A 24,860-nucleotide genomic window follows, 5' to 3' on the forward strand; every position below is an offset into this window, starting at 1 on the left:
CCTTATTCACAACTGACCTATACATCTATAGCAGTGGTCTCCAAACTGCGGCCCCTGGCCAGATGCAGCCCTTTGCTTGCATTTATGTAGCCCTTTGGGCACTATTCCTCCCATTGACATCAACAATGCAACATCATTTCTTTCACTGACACCATGATGGGAGATAATTCCTCCCAATAACACCAATGATGGAGCACTATTGCTGTCACTGATACCAACAGTGTGGTATTATTCCTCCGATAACAATGATGGGCCACTAATCCTGCATTTACCACAGGCGCCATCTAATTTTTTTTTCATATCCACTAGCCACAGTCCAGCCCCCCTAAAAGACGTTAAACCTTTGTTTAGAAAGTTTGGAGACCCCTGATCTATAGGGCCAATTCCACTCTTTACCACCTATGGATCAGCCCATCATTCAAGGCTTTATATTCCTCCTATATTATATGAATAATATTGGTGCCATCTGGTGGTGAAAGTTAGCCATTGCAAGGACTAGAATGAAATGGCAAAATGTTGATGTGGATTGATGACAAGGACGTTTTTTTTCTCTCCTCCTCCAGTATTTTGCATTAGCAAATTACCTGACATCCTAAGAAAGTCAATGGATGAAAAACACCCACACAAATGATTATAATAGTAATGCAATATTGTCTAAGTGATTAGTACTCCAGCCTTGCTGCAGCCTGAGTTTGACTCCCACCAAGGACACGGTGTTGAGGTTGATTTATTAAAGGTCAAAGGCTCATAGCAAAGTACATTTTTGCTTTGCAAAATGTTTGGCTTAGTTAATAAGGTGAAGCGCAGAAGCAGTGCTCATTTTAAATACCGTGTGCAATGGAATTACCAGAAACAGGATCATTCCCAGCACGATTGGATGATTAAATTGAAGACAGCTTCACCATATCCACTTTGTGAACATGCTTCCCTGTTTTATGTAAAATCAATCCCACTATGTTCTCTATATGATTAATTGGTTTTCATCTGCTGCTCAGTTTTTCCCCCACCTTTCCGAAGACATACAGATTGGCTCCCATCTAGAACTAGCCCCAGACTGTGTATAGATATATACAGTATATGACTGTGGTGGGAAAATTAGATTGTAAGCTTTCATGGGACAGGGACCGATGTGAATGGTTAATGGTCTTTGTTAAAGTGGAATTATATTTACCTCTCCTCTGGCATTGTGACATCTAGAAGCTCCCTTGGCAGCGCCGATATATTTGCCCTGGATTCTTCTTGTTTTTTCTTTTTTTAATGAGCCGGGTGGGATATCATTCATCCCAGTATATGCCAAAACTGTAGAGTGCACTGAACATGCAGAAGCCTAACAGGCAGGCCAGAGTTCTTTATTGCAGAAGAGACATATGCAGGGCCATCTTTAATATTGTTTGGACCCTGGGCAACCTTTTTCTTGGGCCCTCTCGAATCCACTTAACTATTTGCACGCAGTGGGGGCTCAAGAGGCAGCTGCTTTGGGCCCCACAACAATGACTGGTCATAATATGTTTATCTCGTTATGTGGACTTCGCTTCTCTAATGTGCATAGTCATTTGAAGGCAAGAAGCCCAGCGCATTGCGCTTGGTACCTACAAGCCAACAAACATCCACAGACACAGAGAACACGTCTCAAATCCCATGAGAAGGTTTTCATACTGACCGTTTTTACCACTGGTCTCGATTTGGCCCAAGTGCGCTCTGCTAGAGCGCTCCTTGATTAAACCAGACACGGGGAGACAGATGACAATCTATAAAACACACATCCTAGAATAAAATGTTATACAATCAAATTTCCACAACACTGGGCCCAGGACAGCTGCCCCTTTTGCCCTGCATTAAAGATGGCTCTAGACACAGGGGTTGATTAACTGAGTCTGGGTTCGCCCTGCCGCACGGAGCGGCTCACCGTTTCAGTTCCGATTTCAGTCTGAATTTTTGGCTGAATTCAGGCCTGAAACTGATCAGAAGACACACAGAACTCCTGTGCAATTCACACCGGAGCCGCTCCGTAGATGTGTGAACCAGCTCCATTGAGAGCCGGTCACAATCTCCTGACATGCAAATTGGATGCGGGGAAACCAGCCTAAAGGAAAATATACTGTGCACTGCAAGTGCAGTTGCTTCGGAACTCAGTAAATCAGGTAAAGCTTTACTTTGCAAAGAATACCCAATCACAAGCAAGAAAAATAAAAAACTGAATTTTTGCTTGTACATGATTGGATGATAGAATCCAGCAGAGCTTCCCCTCATTACCTTGGGGGCACGCATCCGAGTCCAGCATTTGCGTCTATAGACACAGAATGCCGGACTTAGCCCTGCCCCCCCCCCGCATCATTGGATTTGAATGACAGCAGCGGGAGCCAATGGCTGCGCTGCTATCAATCTATCCAATCAAGAGCCAGGAGCCCGTGGAGAAGGAGCCAGCGCATTCCCACCGACTGAATGTAAGGGTTCAGGTAAGTAAAACGGGGAGCTAGGGGGCCGGTCACTGCCAGGTGTTTTTTCACCTTAATGCATAGGATGCATTACAGTGATAAAACACCTACCTTTACAACCCCCTTAAAGCATGTACTATAAACACAGAATTCATAATGTGCAAAAAGCATCCACAATATTCAGAAATTATAATTTGCTTAATACTGTCTGGGGAATAAAAGCGCTCACCACACAGAGCCACAAGCAGGGGACTACATATAGTGTAGTATATTTATTAAAAGTATTGATTCCACATAAAAAAGTAAAAAGGCTTCATCCAAATGCCAGAAAAACGATTGTCGTGACAAATAAAACTGTGCACTTACAAAGAGAGCCGCCAGTTCCAAGTATGGAAATGGCGGCGAGATGTCGGCTTGTAGCTCCTGCCGTCTGACTGTCTCCAGTGGTGAGAAGCGGTACTACGTGGTGTCCCTAATTGTGAGAATGAAGGTGGTTGACCACGTGTGAAGGATCTTGTCAAACTAACATGTTGCTGTTTCCCTCTGGCAGCTTTAATGTCAGTGAGTGCATTTTAGTTATGTTGTTCAAATGTGGAGGAGAGGATTTTCATTAGTTGGTGGAAGAAACTTTCTCTGCAGAGATATTCATCACATATTCTGGACTTTTTTGCATTGGACTTTACTCATACAAATTTATTTTCATTATAATTTTTGAATATTTTGGATGCTTTTTGAACATTATGCTGTTATGCTGTTTGTTTGCTGTAACTGATTATAAAGTGTTAGCTGGAATTTGGCTTCAATTTGTTAGTGTATCTAAATCTGCTAGTACATCTAACACTCCCCCCCAGGTGCAGAGCATAACGCGTTGGGGGCATGGCCTGGTCAGAGTCCAGGCAGAGGTTGCGACTCCATTCATTGCAGCAGGACATCATAGATATGCGACTTCCAAGGGTCACCCTTCCTTCCTTAAACAGGAGGTGTGTTACTGGCCAGATCACCAAGCGAAAAAGGAGGGGGGGGAAAAAAGCCAAAAAAATTTAAATGAATACAGCCACCATATCTAATGATTATTAAGCTGTATTATATTACACTTTTTTGTTTTGGGTTTAATACTCCTTTAATGTACTGGGGTGCTATTCAAAATAAATGGCACCGCATTTCATCAGTGCATGTAATAGGGGCTGCAAGAATGCACGTGTCGCCGCAATGCATAATCTGAGCATTGTGGAAAAAGGGGTTGATTTATTAAAGGCAAATAGACTGTGCACTTTGCAAAGTGCCAGTTGCCCTCTGCAACAGCAGTTGCTCCAGAGCTTAGTAAATGAGGTAAGGCTTCACTTTGCAAAGAGTATCCAATCATGTGCAAGGAAAAAAAATGTAAATAAAAAATACATTTTTGCCTGCACATGATTGGATGATGGAAGTCAGTAGAGCTTCCCCTCATTTACTAAGCTCTGGAGCAACTGCACTCGCAGAATAATAATATAGTAATAATATAAGTAAAAAAATAATAATAATATTAATACTACTACAGTACTACCTATATTGCAATAATATTAGTAATAAAATTGTAATTAATCGTCATACTGCTACTACTACTTCTAATAATAATAATAGTGATAAAAAAGTAATTATTATTAACAATAATATTAATAGTAATTCTATTGCTACTACTACTACTAATAATAATAATATTATACTACTAATAATAGTAATAATACTACTACTACTACTAATAATAATAATAATATACTACTACTACTGATAAAAATAGTGATAAAAAGGTAATTATTATTAACAATAATATTAATAGTAATACTATTGCTGCTACTACTAATAATAATAATATTATACTACTAATAATAGTAATAATAATATACTAATAATAATAGTAATAATAATATACTAATAATAATAATCTACTACTAATAATAATAATAATAATATCCTACAACTACTACCAGAATAGTGCAGTCTTTTTCAGTTTAGTAAATCAACCCAAAATAGTCAGAGCAGTATAAATGAATAAAAAATAATAAATACGAACCCACCTGTCATGTATGTTCTCTGTGACCTTTATTATGTTTTGAAGCATTAGGAATTATTCCCATATTATCTCCCCCACCCCCCCCCAGAACAAAGCATCCGCAATATTCATCCAGCAAGTGTTTTCTATACCACATACAAAGTGACAAGATATGAATACAGCATACATAGCCATCTTTATTACTACATTAAGTATAAAGGGAAGAAAAAGCAGCACATATGCAGATAGAAGGTCCTGTCCTCCGCACTCGGCTCAGCCTATCACGTAGCACACGGTGTACGGGACGTGTCACAGGTCACAGGAAGTCGGATCACTGGCACAGGAAATCCCATTGCTGGAAAAAATAACACATGAGATACAAAGCATTCACTGCAGATCATTTCCTGAGGTTGAAGATCAGAGCTATTTTCTGGTGTTACAACTCCTATGGCTCATGGTCCCCCACAGACCTTAAAGGATATCTAGAGTCAAAACTTTTTTTTTTCAATTTTGGATAGAGTAGGGGAGGGTTAAAATTGCAGTCAATTTACAACAGTACAGTTTTTTGCCATCTGTGTCTCATTAGGGAGGTTTGCTTCATTTCCTGTCCTGTAGGCTCAGCTGGAAGTGAGAAGATGTATTTCCAATGTGAGGGCAATCTCTTCATCACACTATTGCAGGTTTGCGGCCCGTGTTTGCATGGGAACGGCAGCCCATTCATCTGAATGTGCCTGCGTTTCCCACAGAAAAACGGTTCATGCACTATTTTCGAAATGCAGTAGCTGAGAAATGGCATGGTGCAAAAATTTCCCTGCATTTCCAGCGCCCACAAATGCACTGCAGTTTGAGATGTGTGAGGTGCCATTAGAAATGAATGCCAGCTCTGCACTTTTTAAACATCAGTGCATTTTTACTGCAAGCAGTTGCGGGAATTGCTGCAAATCCCGCACCTGCAATAGTGTGAACTAGGCCTTAGACCAGGCATGTCCAAAGTCCGGCCTGTGTTCTGGTTTAATACAGCCCCTCTGGTCATTTATATATATATCTTTTGTGGCCTCCAACAAATCCCGAGCGCCACGCGGCACTTTTGCTTCAGGACTTTGTATTAAAGAGGCCGTCGAGTAAACAGGAGATTCTGCTGTATGTAATCTGTTGGTGCTCGTCCCGCCCCCCTTCCTGTTCCCTCCCAGGCTGCAGATAGGCATGGATCAGGCTGCACTGATGGCAATGGTGAGGCTACATTCATGGCACTTGTGAGGCTGCATTCATGGCAATGGTGAAGCTGCATTCATGGCAATGGAGAGGCTGCATTCATGGCAATGAAGAGGCTGCATTCATGGCAATAGAGAGGCTGCATTCATGGCAATGGCGAGGCTCCAGATGGGCACTGATTACGCTGCATTGATGGGCACTGACCCTTATTTTGCTTCACAGTTCTTTACTTAAAGAGGAAGTAAACTCTCCCACTCTGATGCTTATTTTCATTTAGTCCATTATAATAAGTAATTATCAAACTATAGCCACTGTATCCAGCCCAAATCGCATATTACTTACTGTTTAAAGAAACTTTTAAAAACTTGTTTCCAGGGGTTAGGCAGCGCCATCTTAAAGCGAAGGTCCACCCTAAAGTGGAACTTCCGCTCATTGGAATCCTTCCCCCCTCCGGCGCCACAATTGGCACCTTTCAGGGGGGAGGGGGGTGCAGGTACCTGTACAGTACAGGTATCTGCACCCACTTCCGGGATAGCTCTCTGCGGAAAGGGGCACGCTGGGCGGGTAAGTGTCCTTATTTTAAAAGTCAGCAGCTGCTGTATTTGTAGCTGCTGGCTTTTAAAAAAAAAAAAAACAGCAGAACTCCCGGCGGACTCCCGCTTTAAGTATTGTTTTCTGAGTCCACAGTGGAGTGTATTTCCGCCCTTACATTGAGCACTTCCTGTACTGTTAACCAAGCCTCCTTCTCAATCCAACATTTCTATGGCAACCCTGCTTCCCTGCTCATAGCTGACTTGTTTTATTTCATAGTATTTACTTGTGCCGATTATCTAGAGTTTGCCTTTGTCAGTCTTATCAGACTCAGCTGATAAGACTGCAGTAATGCTGTCCATGTCCTGCTTTACACTGCATATGATGTCACATAGGGTGTAGAAGGAAACTGAATGATTCTGCAGTCTCCTGGGATTTCATTGTTGTGTGCTGTAGGAAGTCCAGATAATAGATAGTACAGAGAGTGTGCCGTAAATCAGGGGAGATCTGGGCATGCTCAGTGATGTCATTCTAAAGAACAAAAAGGATTACAACAATACCAAGCAAGTAAGGAGATATTTAGAAGCAGTGTTCATTAGGGTTTTTTATGCTGATTTACATAGGACAAAGTTGTGGGGGAGAGTTTACAACCACTTTAAAATGTTCTTTTTTCCTGAAACTTCCCTCTTAAAGTGAGAGCTTGAAAATTTTGCAATGTGTCATCTTTTTCATTCCCGATAAGAGACTTAATTTTAAAAAAAAATGGACGGGTACTTAACGCTTCCCAGCATCATCTCAAAGATTTCAATAATAAGAGCAGACCGTAATTTCATTTCGGGTTTAGGTAGAGAATAGTTCAGGAGCAACTTCACTCCATGGTGTTATTTTTTTGAATCCCCTTTTAACTTTTTATTTGGGTTATCCTCAACCCCCCCCCCCCCCGACGTCCAGCTGTGATCCACTACTCTGCAGATGCAAGCTGGGTTCTGCACCACCATCTTCCTCTGTGATGTCATCAGGAGCTGGCTGGTTAAGGCAGCTGATCCCCTGATGATGTGCCTTCAGGTCTGACCCCTACAGCCAGAGCACCACCTTCCTCTGGGCACTGTCTTGAAGCTGATGCCTACTGGTATATGTGACAGGGATATCTCAGGAGACATCATTCTTGCTTCGCCTTATATTGTAGGGGGGTGAGGGGGATTCCAGTAGGATACAGTATATAGTCAATTTATAGAAAAGAGGAGGTATACATTATTTTAGTGGTTTACCAACATCTTTATGGTGATAACTCTCTAATTCCAAATTGTAAAAAGATTGCGGGGGAAAGGGGAAGAAGAGGGAAAAGAGAAACGAACCTTCACACAAAAGACCTCAGAGAACAGTGTTGGTTCTATTGGACTTTTTAGGCAGAATTATAAATAACCATATATTCAAAAATATTATTTATTTTAAAAAGCTAAAAAAAAAATTTTTTAGAACAGAAAAAGAGGGGATTATAAAAACATATCAAGTACTGCTTTATATCCTGTCAATGTTAGCATAGTCTAAACAAAATCCATATTCATTTTCATATATATCTAAAATATGACAGATAATACATAATACAATACGACAGGATATCAAATACAGAACTAAAACTCAGATATGTTCTGGTGCTCTACATGTTTCGCGTTTTCGAGCAACGCTTCCTCAGGAGCTTTAACAATTTTGTTTCTTCATGGGTATACCCCAAGAGAAATGTGCAGGAGGGGGAATAGTAAAAGGAAAATATTTTTCCAAGTGGATAAACAACAAGTTTGTACTTCGCCAACACACTTTGATCTATATAGGAGCCTACGATTTAGTATAGAGGCTTCAAGTGCTATATAGTGTAAGGTAGCCAAGAAGAAGAGGGGGGAGTTTTATGGTACCCCGTATTCTTCGGATTCAGTTGGTCGCTCCTTGTAGTGTTTTAAGGCAGGCAAATTCTCCCAAATGAGCCCAAATAGAAAGGGGATCCTTGTAGCCCCTATAGTGTTTCGCCTGGTAAGGGAATGGGACCGCTGTGATAACTCTCTAATGCCGCGTACACACGATCGGAATTCCGGCCAGAAAAAGACCGATGAGAGCTTTTCATTGGAAAATGCGACCGTGTGTATGCTCCATCGGAATTTAGCTGTCCGAATTTCCGCCAGCCAAAAACTGATAACATGTTCTCAATTTTCCCAACGGAAAACTTTTCTATCGGTAATTCTGATTTCCGTCATGCCAAAAATCACGCATGCTCAGATTCAACTACGAAATAGAAGCTATTGGCTACTGGCTATTGAACTTCCTTTTTCTAGTCACGTCGTACGTGTTGTACATCACCGCGTTCTAAATGATCGGAATTTGATGTGACCGTGTGTAGGCAAGACAGCTTGAGCCGAATTCCGTCGGGGAAAACCATCAGAGCTTTTTCCGATGAGAATTCCGATCGTGTAAGACTGAATTTCCCATCACTTTGAGAAGATCTCCTCTGGTTACCGTTGTGACTGCTGGCTTTAAACTGTTGTGAAATGTAGCAATTTACCAAGCTAATGAAGATCTTAATAATAGTTTGGACAGTCATCGTTTTTGGCATTGCACAGTTTCAGAACAAATATAACTCACATTGGTTTTGACTTCCACTTTTCCCGGCATCAGATAATGTTCTTCTTGTACGATAGAGCTTGGGAAATAACCCAGTCTTGCTGTATACTCCCCGTATTCATCTCCTTGTACCTGTAGAATACAGCACAGGTGAGACTTCACTCTGCTTTTCTGTATATATCAACCATTATCAACCAGGGATCCTCCAGAGGTTGCTAGGGGTTGCTTGAGCTGTGGCTGATTGACCTCCCATCTGAGGGTGCCTACATAGATCCAGGATCAACACCACCTAGCAATGCCAGCAGCATGACACCAACTATTCTTTTAGCGGTCTAAATGTGTGGCGTTTGTCCCACTGGCTACCAAAGTGAGGGGCATTTTTCCCACTGACAAATTTGTTTTAGTAAGGGTTCCCCAAGGCCTAGAATAATTATTTTATGGGTTCCTATGGTGCAGAAAGGCTGGTATATACTGTAGCAGAGCAGTGGTCTCCAAACTGCGGCCCGAGGGCCAGTTGTAGCACTTTGCTTGCCTTTATCCGGCCCTTAGGGCACTATACCTCCCATTGACACCAAAGATGGAGCAATATTCATACCATTTGGACCATTTACAATATTTTTCCCACTGACACTAATGATAAGGATTATTCTTCTCACCAATACCAATACTCTTTCCATTAGTATTTTCACTAATACCAATGATGGGGCACTATTCCTCCCACGGATACCAACAATGGGGTACTATGCCCCCCACATATACCAACGATGGGGTACCATTTCTACCACTGAAACTAACAATGGAAATTATTCTTCCCACCAATACCAACAATGAGGCCCACACGTGGTGTTATGTAATTTTTTTTTACCCCTTCCTCACCAAGTTTGAGGCATTTTGTAGAGTCAGTGGTCCCAATCTGGCCCTCCTAAAGTCTAAAGGACAATAAACTGTCCCTTTGCCTACAAAGTTTGGAGATGCCTTCAGTAGAGCAGTGATACTCACACTGCCCAGCCAGAAGAGGCGTCCTCTGCCCTTTAGCTTGGAGTAGATATACAGCGTTTGTCCACGTCTAATTGGGATAAAACGGCAGTCTTGGGGGGTGTAGTCAGACAGAGCTACCCCAATAGAAATGGGATCTATCAAAGGGATAAAAAAAAAGTCATGAGCTGAAATACAGTACAAGCAGTAAATATTGCCTTTGTTTCGTTAGATTAGGTGACCCATCAGAATTTGTAACGGAAGTGATGTTCCGTCACCACCATCTTGCTACACCCCACACTCGTCCACAGTAAGGATACCCTGAGAAGGGGGCAAGCGAACATCTTGTTACACCCACCAGAGTTTTGCATTTCACACTTATTTTTTTAACAGTAAACGGAGCTTATATGGTGAAATACAGTATTTGGAAATCCGGCGGACTGTTTAGATGTTGAATTTTAAAAGCAGCGACAAAACTGCTGATCTCACAGGTTTGCTAATCTGACAGAACACTGCTGCTTTTATATTTCAACATCTGAACAGTCCGATGGATTTCTAAAATTTGGAAATTTGAAAATTCTTAAATTTGAAAATTCAGAAATTTGAAAATTCGGAAATTCGACATTTCGGAATTAATGAATTTGTCAAAATTAGTTAAAAAACGAATTCAGAAACTAAACGAATTGCACATGTCTACTGGCTATCTTTGGCTTCAATACTTTCAAATACTAACCTGAAACATGCTGAAGGTGAACTTCTGATTTGATTACTTTTTCCAGATCAATTTCACAAAAATACAGAGAACATTGGACTGCATGGACATTGGGTTGCCACCTCATCCCTTTAAACCCGAACACATATGAATTACACAGGTTCTGTGACTGATTAAGGTGGTAAGTAAACTCGCTTGGTGAGATCCCCACTAGCTGCCAGATCGGGGATGTGCAGGGGTAGAGTAAGTATGCAAAAATATGCATACCTGGAATAAAGCTTTAAAGGTGCCCATACATTTGAAGGTTCTCAGACATGCAGGATCAGACCACCCTCAGACTTCCCTGTCTTGAAGATGCTCCACGAACGAGTGCTCACATTAGTGTGAGGCTGGGTTCACAGAAATGCAAATTGTATGCAGGTTTCCCCGCATCCAATTTGCTTGACAGGCGAGTGTGACCAGCTCTCAATGGAGTCAGCTCACACAGGTTCCGGGGCGGCCACAGTGAGTTTTTTGGTCCGGTTCAGGTGCGAATTCAGGCAAAAATTCAGACCTGAATCACACCTAAACTGATAAACAAACATGCACCGGACCCCAGGCACGAACCCGTGGCTGCACATATTTGAACCCAGCCTGAATGGAAAGGGTTGGAGCATCAAGGCACTATTGGTATACACTGGTGAGTAGAGTGCAGAGATTGGACAAGATTTGCAGATCTGTCCATGCAATCATTTCTCTCTAAAAACAGTCAGGTTTTTGGTGCTGTCATAGGTATGGGATTGCTACCTGGTCCTGCCTGCTTAAGGGGTGGGACAAGCTTACATATTTGACAGGTATACCTGCATATATATATATATATATGATAATTTAATATCCAGATAATTGCATAACCCCAGTACTTACGACTGCACTCTTCATCCGCACACAACTTCCGGTCAGCCAGCTTTGGCATTTTTCTGCTTCCTCGCGTAAGTCCAAACAGGACGCAAAGCAAAAGACATGGCAGCCTCAGATACATGGTTCTCTCTTACCTCTGAATGCTGCAAGCTGTCTCTGTACCAAACACCAGCACTAAAGAGGAGAGCAGAATAACGGCTTCAAGTCACCTCCCCACTGAATTTTTTTATTTATTTTTTAACATTCCAACCATGCAACTTGGAAAAGTGGACACAGCTGGGCTTGTAGGGGGAAAAAAAAAAGTTTCGGTGCTAGGCGAAAAACAAACATTGTATAATTACTTTTTCCTGTGCAAATATTCAGGTTTATTCATCTAGGTACCACTAACAGCAATAGTGGTGTGCAAAGTGTAGTAACACACGGCATCCACTTAGCTTTCAGGTCTCTATAGTTCAAAGTTGGCTCCTGATTGGTAGCTGTGGGTTACAGCACTTTGCCAGTTACCAACGTTCTTTGCACTTACTAAATAAGCATTAATGTTATGAAAGTTGAGTGTTTGTAATGTACTTAACAGACCAAAGCTGGTGATACACGTCATTTCCAGCTGCCGTTGGCTCCTGGGATATGGAGTCAATGGGCAACCTGAGTGCACCCCGCTTTGTTCACACTGCGCAGGCACAAAATCGGGAGGTGCACACTGGGTAGCCAGCTGCACCATTTCCCCGAAGACACTTAGAGTGGGCTTCAGATGCCCACACTAAGGATGGAAGCTCACTGGATCCAGAGGGTACAGTAAGTATAAATAAACAAATTAAAAAAGAAACCATCTTCATATGCAGATTTATACCCCGTACACACGATCGGACTTTCCGACAACAAAACCGTGGAATACGACAAGCCGAGAAAAAGGAAGTTCAATAGCCAGTGCGGCTGCTTCTGCTTGTTTCCGAGCATGCGTGAACTTTTGTGCGTCGGACTTGTGTACACACGATTGGAAATGACGACAACAAAGTTTTGTTGGTGGAAAATTTGAGAACCTGCTAGCCAACATTTGTTGGCAGAAAGTCCGACAACAAATGTTCGATGGAGCATACACACTTTCAGCCAACAAGTTCACATCCAACATTTGTTGTCGGAAAATCCGATCGTGTGTACGGGGCATTAGATTGCATAAGCTGCAACTATCACAGGAGTGATTTTTGAAAGAAGAACACAAAAGAAGTCTGGAGCTCCACTTTAAGAATCCCTCCACATCGAGTACAACCTGCTGTTAAATACAGTTGTGTGAAAAAGTATTAGCCCCCTTCCTAATTTTTTATGTTTTTTGCATATTTCTCACACTTAAATGATTCAGATCATCAAACTAATTTTAATATTAAACAAAAATGATCAGAGTAAATCTAAGATTAACTTTTTTAAATTATTTATTAAGGGAAAACCGCTGTTCAAACCTGCCTGGCCCTATGTGAAAAAGTAATTGCCCCCTACCATGCTGAATCATGAATGAACTGTGATTGACCACAATTTTTTGGAAAGTTGAGTTAAATTTCACTTGCCACACCCAGGCCTGATTACTGCCAGTTGAATCAAGAAATCCCATAAATAGAAGCTGTCTGACAAAGTGAAGCCCGCTAACAGTTGACAAAAAGCCACACATCATGCCACAATCTAAAAAAATTCAAGCACAGATTAGAAACAAAGTAATGTATCGGTCTAGGAAGGGTTTCAAAGACATTTCTAAGGTTTGGAACTCCAGTGAACCAGGGGGAGAGCCATTATCCAAATGCGGAGATAGCTTGGAACATCGGCGAACCCAGGAATGGCTGGCCTATGAAAATTACTCCAAGGGCATGACAATGACTCATCCAGGAGGTCATAAAAGAACCCAGAACAACATCTAAAGAACTGCAGGCCTCACTTGCCTCAGGTAAGATCAGTGTTCATGATTCAACAATACGAAAGAAACTGGGCAAAAATGGTATCCGTGGGAGAGTATCAAGGCCAAAGCCACTGCTGATCAAAAAGAACACAAAGGCTCATCTCACATTTACCAAAAAACATCTTGATTATCCCCAAGACTTTTAGGCAAACATTCTGTGGACTGATGAGACAAAAATTTAACTTTTTGGATGGTGTGCGTCCTGTTACATCTGGCGTAAAACTAATACAGCATTTCATAACAAGAACATCATATCAACAGTCAGACGTGATGGTGGTAGCGTGATGGTCTGGGGCTGCTTTGCAGCTTCAGGACCTGGACAACTTACCATAATTGATAGAACCATGAATTCTGAGCTCTACCAGAAAAAACCTGAAAAAAAGGAGAATGTCTGGCCATCAGTTTGCGACCTTAAGCTCAAATGCACTTTGGTTATGCAGCAGTACAATGATCCGAAACACAACAGCAAGGCCACCTCCAAGTGGTTCAAACAAAGCAAAATTTAGGTTTTGGAGTGGCCTAGTCAAAGCCCGAACTTAAATCCAATTGAGATGCTGTATCATGACCTTACACAGGCTGTACATGCTGGAAAACCCTCCAATGTGGCTGAATTAAAACAATTCTGCAAACAAGAGTGCACCAAATTGCTCCACAGCAAAGTGAAATAGACATGTGCGGTTCGCTTCATACTGAATGAAAATTTGGACGAATTTTTGTTACTCAGAATTTTGGATGTATCCGAATTTCTGAATTAGAATAGTACTGAATTTAAACAAATCCGAAAATTCTAATTCGAACTAAATTTGAATGGTTTTCAAATACTTTTGGAATTCTAATAGTTTTCCAATTTCAAAAGAGAATAAAATAGAATATAAAATAAAGGAATAGAAAAGAAAAATATTTTTTTTCTATTCTATTCCTTTATTTTCCATTCTTTTTGGAAATTGAAAAACGATTCGAATTCGAAAACTATTTGAAAACTTTTCAAATCGATTCGAAAACGAATAAAGCAAATGTAACTAAACAAATTTATGTAAATAATGAATTGAAACAAATTTTTTTGTTCTGCACATGTCTAATGTTAAAGACTCATTGCCAGTTATCGCAAACGCTTGATTGCAATTGTTGCCGCCATGGGTGGCACAACCAGTTATTAGGTTTAGGGGGCAATTACTTTTTCACATAAAGCCAGGCAGGTTTGGACAGCTTTTTTTGCCTTAATAAATTAAACCATCATGTAAAAACTGCTTTTTGTATTTACTCAGGTTATCGTGTCATAATAACATTTGTTTGATGATCTGAGTCATTTAAGTCTGCCAAATATGCAAAAAAATTAAAAATCAGAAAGGGGGCAAATACTTTTCCACACAACTGTACTACCCTTTATCCCCAATCCAATGATTGACTCTTCTTTAAAAAATTTCCACAAGAAATCTTATGCCGCATACACACGACCGGACTTTGCGGCAGAAACTGTCCGACGGTCTTCCCAATGGACTTTCAACGGACTTCTGACCGAATGGACTTGCCCACACACGAATGGACAAAAGTCCATTCGTTTTGACCGTGATGGCGTACAACAGGACTAGAAAAGGAAGCTCAATAGTAGCCAATAGCTGCCCATGTGTCGTATTTGGTCCGTCGGACCAGCATACACACAAACGATTTTCCCGATAGAAATTGATTCTGTCGGATTGATTTGAAACAGGTTCTATTTCTAGATCCGTCTGAATTTTTGAAGAAAAAAGTCCAATGAAGCCCACACACAATCATAATATCCGATGGAATGATTCCGTCTGACCTTTTCTGCTGGAAAGTACGCAGCATTAGTGCAAATGCAGAGAGGGTGGAGGTTTTTTTGTTTGTTTTTCTTCAAAAAGGTAACTAAAGTGTATTTCAGAGAATATGTTTGTTAGAATGATAAAATGTACCTAGAAGTTATGTTTTCTGTTTTCATGAGGGTCTATCAAACATATTAGTGGACTCTCCCTCTAGCGGCCTCTGTGTATACAGTGAGCAGTGTACCGCAGCATATTTACAGCCAGCCTGACAACAAAGAAGGGCTTGTGTGGTCTGCAAATGAACCTCCATAAGTTTACATGTTGTGCCACATCTGAATCTCTTCTTAAAGTTGTGTGGTAGGGCATATTCTGTTTTTTAAGATATTTATATATAATAAAAAATAAAAGCCTTTTAAATCTCTGGGTCACACTATCTGGAGGTACAGGGACAATGTACAAATGATGGTACAAGACTTTGCTCAACTTGTTGCCATACCAATACCACATTCTACTGCATGGAGCAGTTTTTTGTTTTTTTTGCAGAATACCACAAAATAAGACCCCATACACACTATTCGATTTTCTGCAGACGGACTTTCTGCCAACAAATGTTGGCTAGCAGGTTCTCAAATTTTCCACCAACAAAACGTTGTTGTCGTAATTTCCAATCGTGTGTACACAAGTCCGACAGACAAAAGTTCACGCATGCTCGGAATCAAGCATAAGGAGCCGCACTGGCTATTGGACTTCATTTTTCTTGGCTCGTTGTCCGTCTTGTACGTCATCACGTTCTTAATTGTTGGCCAACATTTGTGTGACCGTGTGCATGCAAGACAAGCTGGAGCCAACAACCTTCGAACAAAATTCTAATTGTTGTCGGAAAGTCCGATCATGTGTACGCCAGTACACCATCTAAGGAACCATATGCTATGCTGATTTAATACTTAACTGAGGTGAGAGGCTAGAGAGCACGGAGGTGATGTGGGAGCAAGATTGTCACCTATATTATGAATAATCACCACTAATGCCGCATACACACGGACGGATTTTCCGCCGGGAAACGTTGGATGTGAGCTTGTCACAAAGTCCGAGCATGTGATATGCTCCATCGAACATTTGCTGTCGGACTTTCCGCCAACAAATGTTGGCTAGCAGGCTCTCAAATTTTCCGCAAACAAATGTTTGTTGTCTGACTTTCCGATCGTGTGTACACAAGTCCGTCGGAAAAAAGTCCACGTATGCTCAGAATCAAGTATGAGCCGGAAGCGCTCGGTCTTGTAAAACTAGCGTTCGTAATGTAGATATCACGTACATCTTGTACGTGACTACGTTCGTAATTGTTGATTAACATTTGTGTGACCGTGTGTATGGAAGACAAATTCGAGCCAACATCCTTCGAACAAAAATACACGGTTTTGTTGTCGGAAAGTCTGATCGTGTGTACGGGGGATAAGAGTTTCAATTTTTATGCAAGGCAGGTTCTTGCACTACATGGTTTTGGTAAATCTGAAGACAAAAATCTGCAGAAAATCGAATAGTGTGTATGAAGTCTAACACTACCGTTTTCATCTATAAAGAGCACCAGCAGATTTCTCTGAAAATCGATGTATGGCGAATGTTTGGAAAGCCCCTCCCCCAGTGCTGGGACACGTCTTTCCAGATCAGGTACCTACAGCAATATACAGTATTACAAGCTTTACCTCTGCTTTCTAAAGCTAGTTTTGTGTTTGTTCCATGTTTGTTAACCTAAAAAGTTCTGCGTTTGTTAACCTTAAAAAATATAAAAATAAAAAATGGATCCTGTCTCTTTAAAGCATTTTATACAGTACAGTTCCTGTGCAGTGTAATTTGGTCTCCTGTATCACCTGAAATAACTGGCTGATCCTGCTAGTTTCTACCCTCCCCTCTGTAAACTGACCATGGTATATCATGGCTGCTGAGCCCTGACACCGTGGTCAGTTTACGTGCCTTCTTCATCCAGTGCTATCTGCTGCTCTCCTCTGTCCCCCCCTTCCTGTTTGCTCCTGTGTCAGAGCCTGCCCCCTCCCCTCCTGCTGCTGTAATAACAATAATAATCTTATATAATCCTGCTTGTTTCTTAATAACAGGAGCTCCGGTCTCCGGTTTAATGAGAGACAGGAGCTCCTGTCATTAAGAAACAAGCAGATTATATAAGTTTATATTAGTGGGTTAACAACCACTTTAACCACATCCTGCCCGGTCAATAGCAGATTGACGTCTGGGAAGTGGTTCTGTTATCCTGACTGGGGGCGTCATATGACGTCCTTCAGGATAACATGCCGCTGCACACCCATGGGGGCGCACATCGCGGTGATTGGAGCCTGACACACCGCTACACTGATCTCGGAGGCTCTTTACTACGTGATCAGCTGTGTCCAATCACGGATGATCATGATGTAAACAGGAAAAGCCGTTGATCGGCTTTTCCACACTTGCGTCTAACAGACGCGAGTAGAGGAGAGCCGATCGGCAGCTCTCCTGACGGGGGGGTCTGTGCTGATTGTTTATCAGCACAGCCCCCCCCTCGGATGACCACACTGGACCACCAGGGAAGCCCCCAGGACCACCAGGGATGTGGGCAACATGTGGATGGCCAGGTATGTAACCCATGGCCATCCACATGTGCAAATGACAGCCCAATCTGTGTCAATCAGTACCCACAAATGGGCACTGACTGGCACTATCATGTACAAAATAAAAGCAGTGATGCCCAGCAATGTCACCCATCAGTGCCCACCTATTAGTGCCCATCCGTGCCACCTATCAGTGCCACCCATAAGTACCCATCAGTGGCGCTTATGATTGCCCATCAGTGCCGCATACCAGTGGCACCTATCAGTGCCTGTCAGTGCCACCTCATCAGTACCACCTCATTGGTGCCACCTCATCAGTGCCCGTTGTTGAAGAAAACGTACTTTTTGTACAAAAAAAATTAACAGAAACAAAGAAAAACGTGTTTTTTTTTCAAAATTTTCTGTCTTTTTTTTATTTGTTGTGCAAAAATAAAAATCACAGAGGTGATCAAATACCACCAAAAGAAAGCTCTATTTGTGGGAACAAAATGATAAAAAAATTGTTTGAGTGCAGTGTTGTATGACCGTGCAATTGTCATTCAAATTGCTACAGCGCTGAAAGCTGAAAATTGGCTTGGGCAGGAAGATGTCTAAGTGCCTGGTATTGAAGTGGTTGAGGACTCGTCCCCCGCTCTTCTTGAAGAATTGGCACTTGTGAGTGGATACATGATTTTGACAGGTACCCACTCCCACCATCTAGGCGATTGGAAGTCCACCCCCCCCCCCCCCCCGCAGTCTTCTGGAGCACGTGACGGGTCCCAGAAGACTGCTTGACCATTCACAATGTGCAGTGAGCACCTGGCTGTAAAGCCGCAAGCTGTAACAGCCAGGTACCTTAGTTAAGATGCCGACACCGAAGAAAGAAGACAACGGATGAAACCGGCTAAGATGAGCACACACCGCTGGATTGTGGGACAGGTGAGTGGCTGTGTTTTAAAAGTCAGACGCTACAGTTTTTGTAGCTGCTGCCCTTTTTTTTCTCACAGGAGACTAGAGCTCCTCTTTAAACCCTGGTTCACGCCAGTGCTGCTTTGAAGTTAGGCTACTTAACCACTTCAGCTCTGGAAGATGTACCCTTCTTCCTGGCCTGGCCATTTTTTGCTATACAGCAATACGTTACTTTAACTGACAATTGCGTGCTCGTATAACGCTGTACATAAATAAAACTTTTGTCCTTTTTTTACCCTCAAATAGAGCTTTCTTTTGGTGGTATTTGATCACTGTTGCCTTTTTTATTTTTGCGCTATAAACAATACACTGACAATTTTGAGAAAACATTTGTTTTACTTTCTGCTATAAAACACATCCAATAAAAAAGTAAAAATAAATAAAATAAAATTTCTTAATCAATTTAGGCCAATATGTATTCTGCTCCTTTTTTTGGTAAAAAAAATCCCAATAAACGTATATTGATTGGTTTGCGCAAGTTACAGCGTCTACAAACTATAGGATATATTTATGGATGTTTTTTAATTTTATTTTTTACTAGAAATGGAGGTGATCAGCAACCTATAGCAGTGAACAAATTGGACACTGACACTTTGAGGACCAGTGACACTAATACAGCGCTCAATGCTAAAAATATGCACTATCACTGTACTAATGACACTGACTGGGAAGGGGTTAACATCAGGGGCAATCTGTGTGCCTAGCTGGTGTTTTACTGTAGTGGTTGAGTACTAAGGGGAAGTCAAAGATCCGGGTCACTGCTTTGCAGAAACACAGGATCAACATCTTCCTAATGGCCCGTACACATGATATGAAAATCGGAAGTAAAATTTTGTCCTGCCGATTTTCGTATCGTTAGTACGGTGCTTTCGACAAACGTTTCTGATCTTTCGTACGACAAAAAGCTGGGTGAGCAGACTATAAAAATTTTGTCGGATGTGAGCACAGCATCGTTTAATTAGGACATTGGCAACTATCATCTTGGATAAAGTATTTTATATTGGATTAAGTATTGCACTTCCGCTCAGCACTTCAGCGATTGCACAAAGCGAAAATACACAACAGACTTCTGCAGAACACCAAACAGACTTCAGGTGACCTGATTCTCCAAACTTTTTCTTTTATCATTCAGGCTTCCTCTCAATCTCACCACTCTGTATCTGTATCATGCACTCCCTACTTTTCCTTCTCACAGTGTCATCCTCTCTCCTTAAATTCTCACTCCTTCACCCACCTTCTCCACCCCACAGCTTATATATATCACCCTCACTGTCTTCACCTTATTACTGCACATATCAGCTCCTGATAATTCTAAACCCATATACCAATAAAGCCTGTAGGCCACTGGGACGTGTCGCCCCACATAAGTCACACTCCCACATCACTTCTCTCACCCTTCTACTTCTCCTAACTTCTGGAGATATTTCCCCAAATCCTGGACCACTATCATTTACCTTCGGCCAACATACCCGGCACCCCCCATCCTCTGATAGCAGCCGCAATCCACACAATCTCATTTCTATTCCTCTTCAGCCTAGAGCCAGCCTCCCCTTCTCCTGTGCCCTTTGGAATGCCCACTCTGTTTGTAACAAACTTACCACCGTCCATGACCTATTTATCAATAACTCCCTGAACCTACTTGCAATTACTGAGACCTGGATTCAAGAATCTGACCTTCTCTCTCCTATGGTGGCCTCCTGTGGACGGAAAGGAGGTGGTGTTGGAATTCTCCTATCCCCTCAAAGCACTTTTCAGGTTCTTCATCCACCCCCCTCTCTGTCCCTCTCTTCATTTGTAGCTCACTGTATTCGTTTATTTTCTCCAGTTTCATTGAGAATTGCTGTGATCTATCGGCCCCCTGGACCAGTATCAAACTTCCTTGACGACTTCTCTGCATGGGTGCCCTACTTTGAAATTCCAACAATCATTCTTGGTGACTTCAACATCCTTGTTAATCTTAACACTCCTGCTACTTCCAAGCTGCTGAGCCCAACCTCCTCTTTTTATCTGAAACAATGGACAAGTGCTTCCACTCAGTCTGTTGGTAACTGCCTTGACCTCATATTCTCCTAGCTATGCAATCTGCAAACCCTCTCTAATATTCCTTTTCCTCTATCTGATCACCACCTTATTAGTTTCACTCTCTCCTTGTCTGCCTCCTCCTTGCCTTCCAAATACCAAACTATTACCCGTAGAAACCTTAGCCATCTTAACCCTTCTCTTCTTTTTTCTGCTACAGATTGTCTCTACGACAAAATCTCCTCCTTGTCCTGCTCCAACTTGGCTACTTCTGTCTACAACAGTTCACTGTCATCCACCCTGGGTACCTTCGCCCCCCTCACTACGCACAGAATCAGGCCCCGACCACTACAACCCTGGCAGACAGACAATACCAGAAGCCCCCAAAAAAACGTAGCAACGTCCGTGGCATAAAACTAAGTCACAGCAAGATTTCAGCCAATATAAATCTGCCCTCCAAAATACCATTCCTGCCTGCACACTGCCAAACAGACCTACTTTATCACTCTCATTAACACCCTTTCACGCAGTCCCAGTCAACTCTTTTCTACCTTTACCACTCTACTTCGTCATCCATTACCCCCACCCACTAACTTACTCAATGCCCAGGAGATTGCTTATCACTTCAAAAATAAGATTGAGACAATTCGTCTCGAGATCTCCACTCTACAGACATCTCCCTCACCTTAGACTCCTTGTCCTCCTGCACAATCAATACTTCCCTCTTTTAACCCAGCTACTATAGAGGAAGTCACTAAACTTTTTTCTAATGCCCACCTAACCTCCTGGACCCTGTTCCTTCTCAAATACTACGGTCACCATCTGACTCAATCCTACACTCAACTCATATCTTCAACCTCTCACTCTCTACTGGCATCTTCCCCAACCCTCTAAAATATGCACTAGTCACTCCCATACCAAAAAAGGCCTCAGGCCCCACCAATCTTAACAACTTAAGACCCATCTCTTTACTCCCTTTTGCCTCCAAACTCCTTGAACGTTTAGTCTACAACCGACTGAGCAATCACCTCATTGAAAATAACCTTCTTGATCCCCTTCAGTCTGGATTTCGCCCACAGCACTCCACAGAATCTGCCCTCCTAAAACTCACAAACGACTTACTAACAGCCAAAACCAACGGTCATTATTCGATACTCTTACTCTTGGACCTTTCTGCTGCCTTTGATACAGTTGACCACCCCCTCCTCTACCTCAAAAAACTAAATTTGCTTGGTCTCCATGGCTGCACTCTCCGTTGGTTTGAATCTTACCTATATCATCGCACCTTCAGTGTCACAACTCCACTTCCTCTTCCGTTGGGGTCCCCCAAGGATCTGTCCTTGGACCTCTACTATTCTCGATCTACACATCCTCCCTGGGTCAGCTGATAGCCTCCCATGGCTTTCACTACCATTTATATGCCCGATGACACCCAAATCTCTCTCTCTGCCCTCAGCTCACCCCATCACTCTCCTCACGCATCACTGATCTACTAACAGACATATCAGCCTGGATGTCAAACCACTTCCTCAAACTTAATCTATCTAAAACCGAGCTCTTAATATTTCCTCCCCCATGTGCCCCTTTGCCTGACTTCTCTGTCAAGATCAATGGCACATCAGTCCGTCCCCACATGCCAGGGTGCTAGGGGGAACCTTAGACTACGAACTGTCCTTTCAGGCCCACATACAAGCCCTGTCCAAATCATGCCGCCTTAGCCTCCACAACATTTCCAGAATACGCCCCTTTTTAACTAATGACACCACCAAGCTTCTAATTCATTCCCTGGTCATCCCTCACCTCGACTACTGCAACTCCCTCCTCATAGGATTACCTTTACATAGACTACCCCCCCTTTAGTCCATAATGAATGCCGCTGCCAGACTTATCCACCTTACCAGCCATTCAGTGTCCTCCACCCCTCTCTGCCAATCCCTCCACTGGCTTCCACTCACCCAAATAAAATTCAAAGTACTAACAATAATTTACAAAGCCATCCATAACTCTGCCCCTAGTTACATCACTAACCTAGTCCCAAAATACCAACCAAGTCGCTCTCTTCGGTCATCCCAAGACCTCCTGCTCTCTAGCTCCCTTGTCCCCTCCTCCCATGCTCGCCTTCAGGTTTTCTCCAGAGCTTCTCCCATCCTTTGGAACTCCCTACCCCAATCTGTCTGACTGTCCCCTAATCTATCCATCTTTAGACGATCCCTGAAAACCCTTCTCTTCAAAGAAGCTTATCCTGCAACTAACACTGTTTTACTTCCTCCATCAGCTCCTCCCCCCACAGCTATTACCCTTTGTATCAATTGACCCTTCCTTTTTAGATTGTAAGCGCTAACGAGCAGGGTCCTCTGATTCCTCTTGTACCAAATTGTAATGTAGCTTTAATGTCTGCCCTCATGTTGTAAAGCACTGCGCAAACTGTTGGCGCTATATAAACCCTGTATTATAATAATAATACGTTTTTCATCCGGAAAAAAAAAAAATCGTACATTACGTTACTTCTGAAGTTGAATTCTGTCATATAGTGAGTAACCTCTTCACTTTCGATATGAGGCGGATGAACATTCATTCAAAACTCTGATTGTGTGTACGAGGCTTTACTGAAACAACGCCGATCTTCCTGTGTCCTGAATGATCAGTGGACGCCGGTGTAAATCGGGTCCGCTGTTCAGCTCCTGCTCTGTAGAATCAATGATAGTGAGCCTCCCGTGGCACACTCATGTGCCTGACACCCGGAAATGCAGGATCACACACACACAATATAAATATATGAACCTGTTGCAACGATTTGAACTGTTCCATTGCTGGCTGGACGCTTATTGCTGCCGCCTCTGGGTATTCTGACCTAGCCGTTGGCAAGTATGGGGCCTTTTGCTTCAGACTCCCCCCCTTGACCATTTGTCACAATACCATCATTGTGCAGATACCTAGTTGGTTTTTCATGCTTTTTTTTTTTACAGATGTAATACACGCGCATCTACCCCTGATGAAGCGAGCATGGTCTTGCGAAACACGTAGGGTCACTTTCTATGCCTGTGCATATTGCTATGTATATTTATATGGCTATACGTGTAATGATACTGTTTTACACTATGTATCAGCTGACTGGCTTAATGTTTTGTTGTTCATGTATGACAATTTTTTATAAATTTTAATACTGTATTTACTTGTGTCATGTGACTAGCTAATCACATTGACCTCATTTAACTGCCTCACTCACGCATGCTGTCATGACTTGACGGACTTTGAGCGGGTATATCTGAATGATGCCTGTAGCTACATGTGCTTCTGATGAGCGGTTATAAGGCCGCGAAACACATCAAGCCTTACACTTTACTATCATTCTACCATGAGCTAATTTATATTCATGTTTTTAATCATTCAGTATATGAATTATGTTTATTCCTTTTTATTTTTCTCCACTTTTTTATATTTAGTTTGGTTTTTAATTTACCTGTTTATAAAAATGTATCCATTGTCTGTTCTATAACTGTTTCGATGATTGCGGACTACTATGTAACTTATGTTGTAAATGATCAAATGCTTTTGAAGGTTATTTACCCCTTAAGTTGCATGTTCGATTATACAACATGAATAAACAGTATTTCCCAGTCACTTGACTTCCTTTTGTGCTGCTGTGTGCTTCATTTAAAGTCCCACCACTTGCTCTCAATTTTAATTGTATTATATACTGCTTTACATTTATGTTAGGCATGCATTTATGTTTGTTGATAGTCTCTATGGAGAGTGGGACACTCCCACATCCTAGTCATGCCTGCTCTACCCCCCCAGTCGCGCTCTGTTGGGTCTGAGTTTTTCTTGCCTCCTCAGCTGGACGCTTATTGCTGGCGCCTCTGGGAATTCAACAGCCGGTAGTCTTACCTAGCTATTGGCAAGTATGGGGCCTCGTCCGTTTGTCACAATACTATCAATGTGCAGATACCCATTTTGGTTTTTTATTTATTATTTCCCCCAGATGCAACACACACACTCTACCTCTGATGAATCAAGCATCATCTTGCAAAACACATCACTTTCTATGCCTGTGTATATGGGAGGGAGAGAGGGAGAGAGAGAGAGAGAGAATTTTCTGTTTGTGACAATACAAAGTAGTCTGCTTTATGCGTTCAAGGAGTATAAGTGTAATTGTTATACTGTAATCATACAATGCT

The 24,860-nt window shown here is 42.1% G+C and overlaps 1 protein-coding gene and 1 long non-coding RNA gene across 2 annotated transcripts in view; one reads left to right on the forward strand and one right to left on the reverse strand.

The window, feature by feature from the left end:
- The window catches only part of LOC143983039 (uncharacterized), a 292,655-nt gene extending 268,347 nt beyond the window's left edge, over positions 1 to 24,308 (forward strand). The window contains exons 6-8 of the long non-coding RNA XR_013274553.1: positions 10,572 to 10,685; positions 16,699 to 16,786; positions 23,649 to 24,308. This is a non-coding gene — a long non-coding RNA (uncharacterized LOC143983039). The remainder of the gene's footprint in view (positions 1 to 10,571; positions 10,686 to 16,698; positions 16,787 to 23,648) is intronic.
- MIA (MIA SH3 domain containing) lies at positions 4,642 to 11,627 on the reverse strand. Its single transcript, XM_077482259.1, has 4 exons — positions 11,408 to 11,627; positions 9,817 to 9,950; positions 8,839 to 8,949; positions 4,642 to 4,819 (listed from the first exon to the last, which is right to left on the reverse strand). Exons 1-4 carry the CDS (start codon positions 11,520 to 11,522, stop codon positions 4,796 to 4,798), a joined length of 384 nt encoding a protein of 127 aa, XP_077338385.1. The 5' UTR covers positions 11,523 to 11,627; the 3' UTR covers positions 4,642 to 4,795.
- Positions 24,309 to 24,860: the final 552 nt, after the last annotated feature.

This window comes from Lithobates pipiens, unplaced genomic scaffold (genome assembly GCF_037356315.1).
Source record: "Lithobates pipiens isolate NorthernLeopardFrog02 unplaced genomic scaffold, aLitPip1_a1.2 Scaffold_1, whole genome shotgun sequence".
NCBI classification, from domain to species: domain Eukaryota; kingdom Metazoa; phylum Chordata; class Amphibia; order Anura; family Ranidae; genus Lithobates; species Lithobates pipiens.

Coding starts and splice junctions, on each gene's coding strand:
- MIA (XM_077482259.1), bottom strand. CDS start 11,522: ATGTATCTGAGGCTGCCATGTCTTTTGCTTTGCGTCCTGTTTGGACTT. Junction 8,950..9,816: donor GCCTCTTCTGGCTGGGCAGT/GTGAGTATCACT, acceptor TGTATTCTACAG/GTACAAGGAGATGAATACGG. Junction 4,820..8,838: donor AAGTGGAAGTCAAAACCAAT/GTGAGTTATATT, acceptor TATTTTTTCCAG/CAATGGGATTTCCTGTGCCA.